The sequence below is a fragment of the Cynocephalus volans genome, chromosome 16 (assembly GCF_027409185.1).
Source record: "Cynocephalus volans isolate mCynVol1 chromosome 16, mCynVol1.pri, whole genome shotgun sequence".
NCBI lineage: Eukaryota > Metazoa > Chordata > Mammalia > Dermoptera > Cynocephalidae > Cynocephalus > Cynocephalus volans.
In genome coordinates, this window is record NC_084475.1 from 43,721,577 (window position 1) to 43,734,381 (window position 12,805).

Consider the following 12,805-nt stretch of genomic DNA (forward strand, 5'->3'; position numbering starts at 1 on the left):
AACTTCTATCCCTCAGTAGAACTTTACTGTTTTCTTTTAGCTGGAAGAGAAGGGCTGAGCACAGTGGAGTATTAGATTATTTTAAAGCAGGTTTCTCAACCTTGGCATTATTGAGACGTTGGGCCGGAAAATTGTTCATTGTGGGGGGCACTGTCCTGTGCATTATTGCAGCACCCTTGGCCTTTACCACTGGCTGCCAGTAGCATGCCCTTCCCCCCAAGTTGTGACCATCAAAAGTGTGTCCCACACATTGCAGTGTGTCTCTTGGAGGACCAAGCTGTCCCCAGTTGAGAATATTGGTTTTAAGTAAAACAGCAAGTTTCAAAGGCTTTTTAGTATTTTTCCATTTTGTTTAAGCCAAAAGTATCAGGATTGTGATTTCTTTTCTTTTTTTAAGTTAGAGGGGAGCAGGAAGTGATTTTGAGTTTTAAATTACATTCTGCCACACCTTTTTCTGGGCTTTCTGGGTGAATTAAAATTCAATTTTAACTTCATGTTTTAAAAAAACATGCGACTATCCTTTTTCCTTATGTGCAAGTTGTCACGTGGATGGTTATTTGTGGATTATTCTTTGAATCGGATGTAGCTGAAGTGATTGATGACCTCAGTAAGTTCACATTTTAGTTACTTCAGTGGGAGTCTGACCCTTTGTATCTTTTTCTTCTTTTGCTGGAAGTCTTTTATAGCTCAGTGATCTTGGGAATTCATTGGGAAGATGGAATGTTTGCATACAAATAACTCAGTTCTTATTTCCACATAATCCTTGTTTGATGCTTTATAAAAGCATAGAAATGGAATTAAAGAGAAAAATAAGCATATTCATGGATTTGAATTTGTGTTTATTTTCCAGTAAGCTTTAGTGAAGAAAAAAAGAGAACTCAATCATTTAGCTGAATTGCTTTTAAAATAATGCACACATTGGGGTTGGCAGCAGCTGACCAGTCTATTTGTCAGACTTAACCTTTTGCATTTATTAGTTAATATGGGATGTTGGGTTCTTGCATTTCTCAGGTGTGTGGAAGATATGTTAGTAATAGTAGAGCAGTGGTTCTCTCAGTCTTAGTGTCATTTTAGAATTACCTGGGGAATTTTGAAAAGACCCAGGGCCGAGGCCACATCCCACATCAGTTAAATCAGATTCTCCAGGGGTAGAGCCCAGGCACCAGTGCTGGGTGTCCTCTTCCTGTATTCCAGTGGGAATGAAGGTTAAGAACCAGTGAATATTTTTATGAATAAAGTTTTATTGGAACACAGCCATGCTTATTCGTTTACCAATTGCCTACCCTATGGTTTGCAGAGCCTAAAATGTTTTCTGTTCGGCCATTTACAATAAAAAGTTTGCTGACCCCTGCTGTAGACTCACAGTGAAAATATTTCAAACATTTTGACAAGGAGCTTTTTATAAACTTTCATAGTAAAAGAAGAAAATCCAGCATTTTGCAGAGCCTGCAGGCTCAAATGCTGTCTGTTTTCTTGTACTCAGGGAATATTGAAAAGCATTTTCCTTGAAGAACTGACTTGCAGATATTGTCAAACCTGAAGGAGATCTGACTAACTCAGCACCCAGAGCGGGAGGCTCTGTTATTTATATTACGGCATTCTGCACTTAAAAGTCGGCACCTTGCTTCTGATTCAATGTTCATTACTCAGACTGTGTAATTGACTTGAGGGAAGTCTACGGAGGCAGAAATGGCTCTTCAATTCAAAGGGTGTTGGAGTTTGTTATTACCTCTGCAGCAATTCTAGACGGCAGCAGACCCCTGAAAAAATTATTTTAGCTCTGGGGAATTTTACATATAGAAAGAAAAGTAATGAAAATGAAAAATAGCTATTTACATAATTTTCACCCTCCTTCAGTCCAGGTGGAAACTTGGTGGTTGTAAACAATTGGTAAAAAGAATTTTATAGAAGGTCCTCCTTTGGTCCTGAGTTTCTAGAGGTGCTAACTATGAGAAAAAGGATCATTTATTCTGGCTTCTTGTCACGAAAGAGGTTTGAGGGCCAGCAGAATCAGCATCTCTGGGGAGCTGTCAGACTCTCAGGCCCCACCCGGACTTACTGCATCAAAATCTACATTTTAACAGGATCCCAGGACACTTGAATGCCCATTAAGAGAACACTGGAAGGCACTGATGTAACTGACAACGAGGTCCTGTGTAGTAAACAGCTATCATTGATTGCCCCTTCCCTCAAAAATGATTTCATGGCTCCTTAATGGGCTGTCTCATTAGGGTAACCAGTTTTTCCCCTTAGGCTGTTTTGCAAGGATAGCTTGCTCCTCAGTCTCTTATTTAGACAAGATTTATATCAGCTGGTAGAAAATGAAAATAGGGTGACTGATCTAGAAGAGATGCCATCTTATATATTTCAGAAAAACAAACTAGAAGGGGTAAGGGAGACTTGCCCAGATAAACCTCACTCAAAAGGAAGAAATTACCTGTCGTGGAGTCGTCTTTGCTTCTCCAAGGAAAAAAAATTCACCCCAAAAAGCAGACATTTGAGCTGGGAAGCAGTAGGAGGATCAGTAATGAATACTTTGAGCTTCTCGAAGTATCATATGGGAATCAGAAACTTGGGCCTTTCCACCAGGCAAGGCCATAATTGTCAGAGTACATTCAGGTCAATATGACTAAAAATCTTGAGGAAGCCCAGTACCTAATATCATCCTGCCAGCCTCTGTTAAGTTAGTGCTATTTTCTTTACGAAGTAGCATTCTAAACATTTGATTGAAAAACTTGATTTTGAAATTATTACTTAATTCTGAACAGAACTGGTTTATCTTGAACATTCCCTTAGATTGACTTTTATTTAAAAGTGAATGACATCTAAATTAAATATTTTAAAGGCAATGTAAGTAATTGAGCTGTAGCTCTTTTCTTGCTTGAAGGTATGATTGTTGGGGCCAAGGGAAAACTTACCCTTTAACACGCCTGAAGGTTCTCTGAAAAATCAACTAATAAACAGATTAATATGAAGAGAAGGCATAGCAAATTTTATTGTATCACAGTTTTACGTGACACGGGAGCCATCAGAATGAAGACCCTAAGATAAGGGAGAAAGAAATTGTCCTTTTTTTGCTTAGGTTCTGAAAGGACGAGTCGATACACCAGTTGACGATCCACCGGAGAGAGCTCGTTTTATTAGGCAGCACACACATATATATATAGGGCTTTAAGGGAAAGCTGATTGGTTTAAAATACAATCCCTATTTAGCATACTGCATGGGGCTTGGGGGGGAGCTGATTGGCGTGCGATTCGCACCTGTGGGAAGGAGAATGCGGAAGAGAAGGGCAACCAGCGCCATGATGGGGTACGGCCGAGAAGGGCTTATGTGATCAGGGTGTGATCCCTTGGCGCATTTGGGTTCTTACAGGTTCTGTGAAGCAGGGACAGCAGTGTGGAAATGTGATTAGATGGGAAAAGTGTGATCTAATGCTAATGAGTGGGGAAACCCAGCAAGGCCTGCCCAGAGTCTTCGTGGCTTCTCTGTGTGGCAGCTGTTCCTTCACGACATCGGTCAGCACCCTATCTGGAATGCTACCACTAGACATGGTGGGGCAGAGACTTTCTGTATGGCCAGTTCCGAGACAGAAGTGGGGGCAGTTCCAAGACAGAAAGGGGGCAGGAGAGATTAGAGTATTATTTTATTTTACTTTTTTGCAATTTGCTTTGTTTTTGTTTTAGAGTATAATTTTAGTCTTCATGGCTGGCTTTGGGGAAGGGCTTCTAGTTTCTGTGACCCACCTTGGGCAAGAGGGATTCTAATTTTTATGGTTTGCCTCAGGGGAAAATAAGGCTGGAAGACAGGCGGGCAGGAGAAGGTCAGAGGAAAACTTTGCTTTTGAGGCTGTTTCTGAGGCTTTCACTTTGGAGTGTCACTTTCTGAGCCCCAACATGATCTTGTGTTGAAGGTTCTGTATGTTTACCAAGGCCCATGCAGAAGACAGAACAATTCTAGATGTCCATGGAAGTGGGCCTTACACTTATCAGAAGGGCCACGAAAACGGAAGTGGGGGCTCTTCTAAGCTGTGGCGTCACGTGTCCTTAGCTTTGGAGGAGAGGTCAGGAAGCTCCAGGGAACTCACTGCTATTTACGTAAAAGCTGCATGGTCCCAAAGGCAGGGTCTGGTTGCCAGGAAAACAAATGAGCCCTCCTGTCAGCTGCCACTGCTGCTGGAGGGACAGTTTGTACCCCCTGCTGTCTTCCCATCTCACTCCATGTGTCCAATGAGCGGAATCAAAATCACCTCCAGATCCCAGACTTCCATCCCTTGCTGCAGGGAAAAGCTTCGAAGGAGGTGGGAATGGACACTGAGTGACAGGCCCCAGCATGGCATTGCACTCATGAACACAGCTTACTCCTACCCATGGCTTGCGTGCTGCCATTTTGTCGTCATTTCTAGATATTCTTATGTGAACACTGAAAGGTAACCAAAGGTTTAAGATGCCAGTTTTACACATGAGGAAATGTGGTGAGGTCAAACAAGCTAGTCAGTGTTACAGCGGATTGTGTTGGCTCTCTCCAGCCCTGTGCTCTTTATTTAGTATTTGTTAATCAAGCATTATATGACCAGAGGGGATTTTAGGGGGTCTTTAGAGGGGACTGCAAGGTTGAAAAGGTACCTTCAGGATGCATAGTTCTAGTATTTCTAGGGCCAGTGCACTAGAGAGCATATTGGTGGTGGAGGATACTTCCAACTTTATTTGGCTGTTCCCTTAATTTAAAAAATTAGGCAGTTTTTGTAATCATTGTGGAGTGCAACTTTGACCTCATTGTATTCCTTCTTTTTTCTTAAGCAGATGAAAAACTCGGAGAACCGCCATGCAGTGAGTTCCCAGTACAGGATGCATTCTTACTATCCGCCTCCCTCCTACCTGGGCCAGAGCGTGTCCCAGATCTTCACTTTTGAGGACGGCCCCTCTTACTCGGAAGCCAAAGCCAGTGGTAGGTGTCTGGTTATGCAGACTGCATTTGGGATGGAGAGAGGGTGCGTATCCAACAGTGGGCCACTAGCCCTCTCTAACAATTACCTGTTAAGAGCTGCTGGAAGGTATATTGCCGTGTGAAACTTAGTATCCTTTGAAGTATTTAGTTATGGAATGATTTGCTTTGCTTGATTCTCAATACCATGTTTTTTCCTTTCTGGATACCTAGAATGGCAACAATAAGATGAGACTCCCACTTAGAAGCTAAAAATGCGTTTTCTAGAGGACCGATATGAAGTACAGGGGCACTTTAAATGTGGTTTAAGTCCTGGTATTTTTTGTGAGATGAATTTCTGTGTATTGAATACTTATCTCCCAAAGATTTTCATTTTAAAATTGAAGGTGTATTCATCTTTTCCGGGAAAAATAAAATAACGTAATAAAACATTTTTGAATACAATAGATCTCAGAGTTTATGCAGTAGCAAAGCAAATAACTCTGATGTAATGGCTTTAAAATAAAAAAATGATTGTTTAATGATCCAAAGCACTTTGAAATACACAGTTCCTCAACTTCAATTTTAACCTTCTCCCCAATGTTTACACTGTGATGATCGGCAGGTCTTTTATGGCTGCTGTGTTTCCAGATCCTGTTTTTAAGTTCTTCATATTTAAGCATCATCTTTTGATTTAGGAAGGTGAGATGCATATTCAGTCGAGGCAGTAAATGGAAGGCAGGGCAGTAGTGGGTGACTTGGAAGAGAAACTGATGTACTAGAACGTACCCTGTACGAGGATACTTCAGGAAGTTCATGTAAAAATAGCATTGAAAGGTGAAATGAATCTTTCCATGAATGTTTTGAAGACCGCTTGAGCTGAATGAAAAGAGAAGTTTATTTTCTAAATAACTTGACTCTGTAGAAAACTTCTTTCTTTGCAGAGCAAATTTTAGAGAATGAAATCAGAACCATTCTTTAATTTCCATATTTAGGACAATAGAGTCTGAAACAGCTGGACAAGTTTTGCTTTATTTGCCATACTAAAATAAACTAAAAGGACTTTCGTTAATGTGGAATATACAGGTCATGGGAACTAATTAGCTTGAGCTGTAGAGACACTGAAGTGCACATTGTTGATTGCACTTGTACTTTTATTAATAATCACTTTCTGTCTGGAGTGGACAAGCACAACTCTTTTATAAATATTTGTGCTGTATAATGTATGCTCATATGATCCTTTCATACTGCCTTTGATTTGATATTTTTATCTGGATTATAAGCTCCTTAAAGACAGAAAACACCTTTTTACCTGCTGTGATGCCTTTTGTTTATTGGTTGGTTGAGTGAGTGAGTGAATGAATGAATCTGGTATTTGTAAGTGAGCTTGTCCTATAAGGAAACATAAGAATGAAAGGTCAGAATCTTAATTCATTGTCTGATGGAGCCAGTGTACAATTTGGGGATGAAGCAGTTAAAGAAACGTTGTTCATACAGAAAATCAGGAATGAAACCCACTTTCAGGAAGAAATTGCCTGAACTTCTTACCCCAGGAACAATGGAATGTTTTAGAAGCATAGGGGTTCTTGAGACAAAAGGTGTAAATTCAGAGCAGGGCAGAAAGACAGAAATATAAGAGGCAATTTATTAGAGCAGAGAGGAACGAATTTGGAGAGGAGCAAGAGGCATTTGAATTTACAGTAGAAAAGGAAGCGACTCAGAAAAAGAGGTTACAGTTCAGGAAAGGAAAAACCAGCTGTACCAGTGTTCACAGGGGAAGACTGGGTGAATAGCAACTAGAATATCTGAAGACTTTTCTGGTGAAGTGTTCATTTGAAAGTGTGGTGTGTGAGGAGGCCCCAGGCTGGGCTTCCTGGTGGTACCTCTGCAACTCACTAATAATTAATCAGTTAATCGAGAGGCTTAAGCTTTGGAAATGAGGGAGTTAACCAGGAAGAATTACGGTGAAATCTCAGTAGTCTCTACTTTGGAATTATCATGGAAAAGTGTATGAATTAATACTAAATTAAAACCCCAGCTAAATTTTTAAAGAAATATGGCTTTATGACTTCCGAATATGTGCTATCTTGGGTTTTTTTTACATTGCATGTAATTTTTACAAAGCATGGTTACAGCTTTGGTGTTGGTTAGAGCGTGGTGTTATAACACCAAGGTCAAGTGTTTGGATCTCTATACCAGCCAGCTGCCAAAAACAAACAAAACAAAAGAAATTTTTACAAAGCAGGTGGGAAGAGAAAGGAAAAATTGTGTTTGGGGGGTCAACAAGGACACCTCAGAGGTCATCTCATGGGACATTGGATCCTCAGTTTTATCATCGGCATTGACACAGTGAGGGGTACTTTGGGGGCAAGTTAGGCCTTTTTGGTAGGAGGGGCAAAAGCTAGGGACAGGATGCAGTGGTGGGAGTTATATTCATTTGTGAGAAGTTGGCAAAATCTGGCTAATAAATGATTCCATTTAACATTTCTATCAAGTTTGAGTTGCATTCCTTTGGTTGCTTTATTAAATGTTATAATTTCTAAGTGGTATATCAGTTATTCTAAGTGGAGATGCCTAAATAATTTGAAAAACTGTTTTCAGTACTCTAAAAGTCTTCTTTACAGGCTTACGCATAAATTTGTTCATTAAATCAATATTTCTGCAGTTTCTTTAAAGATAAACTTGATCGTAGCCTCTCTTTACCATCTAATAAAATGAGTCCAGGTTCATTGTTTTCTTTTGGTTTTGTTGATGATGGTAACTTGAAAATAGAATGTTGGGGGAAGAAGAATTACAGAGTCTTCTTTTTGCCTTGTTGCTGCTATTCAAAGTTTTTCTTTGTGAAAAGGGCAGGAGCCATTCTCTCTCTTTTCCATATCCTGAAAAGCATTAGGGGGGAGATCAGAAAGAGGGGCGGGGCCAGGTCACGTCAGACTTTGTACACTACTGCAAGCACATTGGCTTTTATTTCAAGTGAGATGAAAGGCAGATGGTTTCAAGCAAAGGGTGACATGACTGTCTTGTGGATTTTAATGATTCCACTGATCACTAAGAACAGACTGTAGGGATGCAAGAGTGGAAGTGGGGAGGTGAGTTAGAAGCTGTTGTAGTAATTTTGGTAAAAGATAATAGAGGGTTATAGTAAGAGTGGGAGTGCAGTGGTGATGACAAGTGGTCAAATTCTGGAGTTTTTTTTTGCTAAAAGGGAAATTCATTTAATGGAAATGTATACATTAATAAAAAAGAAAGACCTCAAATCAGCAATCACCTTTGCACCTTAAGAATTTGGAAAATGAACAGCAAACTAAGCCCAGACCTAGCAAAGAAAGTAAAGAGTAAAAATTAGAGCATAGATAAAAGAAATAGAAAATAAAAATATATAGAAAATCAATGAAACCGAAAGGTATTACTTTGATGAGATCCACAAAAATGACAAACCTTTACCTAAATGGACCAAGAAAAAAGAGAGAAGACTCAAATAACTAAAATCAGAAATGAAAGAGGGATCACTACAACCAAATTTACAGGAATCAAAAGAGTTATAAGAGAATACTATGAATAATTGTTGGTTAAAAAATTAGATCATCTAGATGAAATGAATAAATTCCTAGAAACATGCCACCTACCAAGACTGAGTTATGAAAAAATAGAGAGTTTGAACAGAATGATAGCTGGTAGTATGAGTGAGTGTCATTTTTTTGATTCCAGATGCAGGACTCCCTTGAAGATTTTTTGCAGGGCTGGTTGTGTGGTGGTGAACTCCTGTGGTTTTTGTTTGTCTGGAATGTACACTATTTCTCCCTCATTTCTGAAAGACAGCCTTGCCTGGGTATAGTTTTCTTGGCTGGCAATATTTTTCTTTTATTATTTTGACTATGTCATCCCAGTTTCTTCTGGCCTGTAGAGTTTCTGTTGAGAAGTCTGCTGTTAGTCTGATAGGGGCTCCCTCATAGGTGACTTGATGCTCTTCTCTTGCTTTTTTAAAGATTCTCTCCTGAGCTTTGCTGGTTTGACTACAATATGTCTTAAGATCTTTTTGGCTTGAACCTGTTTGGGGATCTTTGAGCCTCCTGTATCTGAATGTCTGTGTCTCTCCCTATACCTGGGAAGTGTTCTGTTATTATTTCATTGAATAGGTTTTCCGTGCCTTTTCCTTTCTCTTCCCCTTCTGGAACACCCATGATTTGAATGTTTGTATGCTTAAGGTTGTCTGCTAGCTCTCTTAGATTTTCTTCATTTCTTTCATTCTTTTTTCCTTTTTTTTTTTTTTTTTTTCGTCTGCCTGTGTTATCTTGAAAAGGCTGTCTTCAAGATCAGAAATTCTTTTGTCTGCTTGATCTAGCCTGCTGCATAAGCTCTCAGTTGTGTTTTTTATTTTGCTGAGTGAATCTTTTAGTTCCATGAGTTCTGCTACATTCTTTTTTAAGGTATTAATCTCTTTGTAAATTTCCTCCTTTATATCCCAGATTTTTTTTCCTCATTTCATTATGTTGTTTAACTCAGTCTTCTCATATCTCAGTGAGTTTCCTGAAGATTGTTGCTTGGAATTCCTTTTCAGTGATTTCAAGGGTTTCCTGGTCTGGTATTTGAGAATTAATGTATTCTTTTAGTGCTGTCATATTTTCTTGGGTTTTCATACTTCTGGTATCTCTACACTGATGTCTGGTCATCTAGTAGAGCAGTTGCTTCTTCTGTTACTCTGGAGTGGGCTTTGAGGAGAGAGACATCCTCTTCTTTTTCCGGTCTCTGCTGGTGACTCTCCTTGTATAAATGCAGCTGAGTGTCTGGTGGGCTGCTTGCATGGAGGCTATGGCTAATGCTGTGGCATCAAGCCACTTTTTGCAGCAGCTGTGGCTGTGGCAGTGGCTGTGGTTGGCTACCTGCATGGAAGCAGTGTTTCTGGTGTGCTCTTTGCCTGCTTCTGGTCAGGAGATGCTGCTCTTGGCTCCTGCCTTAGGACCCTGGACATGCTCTGCTGGAGATATTTGGAAGACAGAATCAATGAGATTTGCTGATGGGTTTGGGATGGGACAGAAAAAGAGTAGTGAGTGATGACTTCATAATTTTTGTCTTGACTAAGTAAAATATTGGAGTTTCCATTTACAGTATTAAGGTAAAGAAGACCATGGGAAAAATAGGTTTGTGGAAATTAGTTTAATTTTGCCCATGTTTAGTTTGTAATGTTCCTGACTTATCCAAGTGGACTGTCGAGTAGGAGTTGGAGGTATGAAGTCTGAAGTTGAAGGTAAATATTCCTGCTGGAAATGAAGATTTGGGAATTCAGTGCATAGATGTTATTTGAAGTCAGTATGATGAGATCACATAGAGAAGTGAATGTAGATGGAGAATAACAGACCAAGGACTGTGCCCTGGGGACGTCCACTGTTTAGAGCTCTGTTAGATGAGGAGGACCAGCAAAGGAGAGAGGAATGAGGAGTAGCCTCCTCACAAATAGTTTGAAAGTTATTGACCTGGTGCCCAAGTGGAGGGTTGGCTTAGGTAAGAGTGTGGCCCATCTATACCAACAGATGCAAGCTGTTCAGGAAGCTGTGGCAGGAATATCCTGGTAATGATGCCTGTTCCCCTGGGGATAGAGGCAGATATCCACAGCAGTACCTCTGTTTTAATAGATGCACATGAGGTGGCATTTCACCTCTATAAATAGGCATCTTTCTCTGCATATTGGATTCTTGAGCATAGTCCTTGGAGTATATGTCTGGTTAACACCTGCAAGAAAGTTTAGATTTAAAATAGTAAAGATGAACATACTTAGATTTTTTTTTCCGTTTATTTTGTCATCTCAGTTTAAAAGTTAGAAATGGTGCCTCCTGTTTCTTTTGGTTCTTTGGCTTCTTCCAACGCAGATAGAGTGGAGCTACTGCGCACCTAAACCTTCCTGCACATTCAGCCTGCACTGTTTTTGGAGAAAGAAACAGACCTTAGAGGTGCTTCTTATGGATGACCAGGCATTCACATATTATTCATTTGATATACATAGGATGTCAACAGCTCTGTGGCGTGAGCTGTGTTTTTACCCAAAGGCCAGACGGTCAAGGTAAGTGAAAGGGCCTCTTTGAGGTGAAGGCCTTTTCTGTGATGTCTGAGCAATTTGCAGAAGCCTACGTGCTCCCAGACATGGCTTTTAAAATCCATTCAGTGTTAGCAATTTTGTGGACCAATGAATCTGGAAGTGTCTGATGGCACTGATACCATGTGCCTCTCCTCCACAGTTGTGATGACTGAATGCAAAACAGCTAAGTTTTCACCCCAGAGAATGGACTTGTTTAATCGTGCACATTAGAGTTGGATTTTTAGCAAAGGATCATTGGCTGAGCCTCCTAGTTTTGCAGGTGAGAACACTGAGGATCTACTGCCCGTTGGAGGTCCCCTCGGGTCTCCTTACTCATGATTCAGGGTACCATAGCTGCCTTTCATGTGAGGTTAGGTGACATTCTGTGATGAGTGGCTTTGTGAGATGGTAGAACATTCTGTACTTAGAATCTGAATGGACCTGTGACTCAGCAGCTATGTGACCTTGGGAGTGTCAGAGATGTCTCTGAGAACCTCGGCTTCCTCACCTGTTAAAGGAGGGGGAGGATATTGGCTTTGAGGGAGGCCACACCAGTGTTACAAGGATGAAATGGTGTCTAATTGAACTTGTCTAAACAAGTTCAATAAATCACAAAATGCAATACGAGATGACAGGAATCATCATGACCCTCCACTATTTAGAGTCTGACTCATACAGGAGGAGAGTGGCCAGGGAACCTGAGGGCTGCTATAGTGTGGGCATGTTCTGCCCTGAGCCTTATGGCAAGCTTGGAGCAGGGAAAAACACTGACCCTTCCAAGGTCTTTCCCTGCTTTAAGAAAAGCTGAATGTGTTTTATGCAACATTTAGGAAATGTTCAGTTTAATTTAAACTTGGCACTTTAGGAAATGACTTACCATTTGCTAAATCTCAAAGAAAAGAGCACTCAAGTATTTTCCTTGTGTGACCTTTTTATTCTCTGCTTTAGTTTTGAATAGAGGTAAGTGGGGCATTCAGTGGTCATGAGGCCAGTGCATGGAAGGAAATGGATCCTACCCAGGAGAGGAGGTCTGGCTCAGGCGCCCAGCTCTGGGCTCAACAGTAAGATGCTCAGTTCATCTCTTTGAACTTAAACTCTCTCATCTGCAAAGTTGAAAACAATAATTACAGCTTTATCTATATTTATGCGTGGATCACATAAAGAAGTATGTGAAAGCATGGCAGAATCTGTCAACTCTCCTGTTCTCCTTTGAAGACTGATCACTGGGTTGTACTGTTTTCTGTTTCAGCGGGTGCTTGGCAATGGGCTGTAGAAATGAAAGTGGTTACTGTCATTAAGGAGGGCTTAATTTTATCCAGACAGGGGACCTGTTTGGACTAAGCATATGTGTATTGTGATTCTTGAAATTAGCTAGGCATCATGGAGTGCAGAAGATAGAGCGTGCTAATTTTAAGCATATAATAAACATTTAGAAATAGCAGCTTTGAAGATTTATCTTTAACATATAAAACATATGATATGTTTGCTGAGTAAAGCACTTTGCACTGGTGCTTTACAGGTAATGCAAAGGAAAACAACCAGAGAGGAGAAGTATATAAGGAACCCAGCAGGTCCCTGGATACCTAAGAGCACGCTGGTATGTTCTTTGTTGAGGACAAGCAGATTTCTGTCTTTTCTTCAAAACTCTTCTTTCTCCATGAGAAATACACTCTACATGGTAAACTGGACAAGATTGAGAGCCATCGGGCCCTAACATGTCTTCGGTGTAAAACGCTGCCATTGGACAAGGCCACCACCAGACCGTAGTGTAGAAATAGCAGGCACTTTGCCGGGGCCTCCCTCAGGGAGGTCAG

The 12,805-nt window shown here is 40.5% G+C and overlaps 1 protein-coding gene across 2 annotated transcripts in view; it reads left to right on the plus strand.

Annotated features, from left to right (window-relative positions):
• The window catches only part of DMRT1 (doublesex and mab-3 related transcription factor 1), a 96,221-nt gene that overhangs the window by 48,803 nt on the left and 34,613 nt on the right, over positions 1 to 12,805 (plus strand). For both annotated transcript variants that reach the window (XM_063081350.1, XM_063081351.1), the window contains one exon: positions 4,801 to 4,945. In XM_063081350.1, coding sequence (XP_062937420.1) covers positions 4,801 to 4,945 — 145 coding nt within the window. The remainder of the gene's footprint in view (positions 1 to 4,800; positions 4,946 to 12,805) is intronic.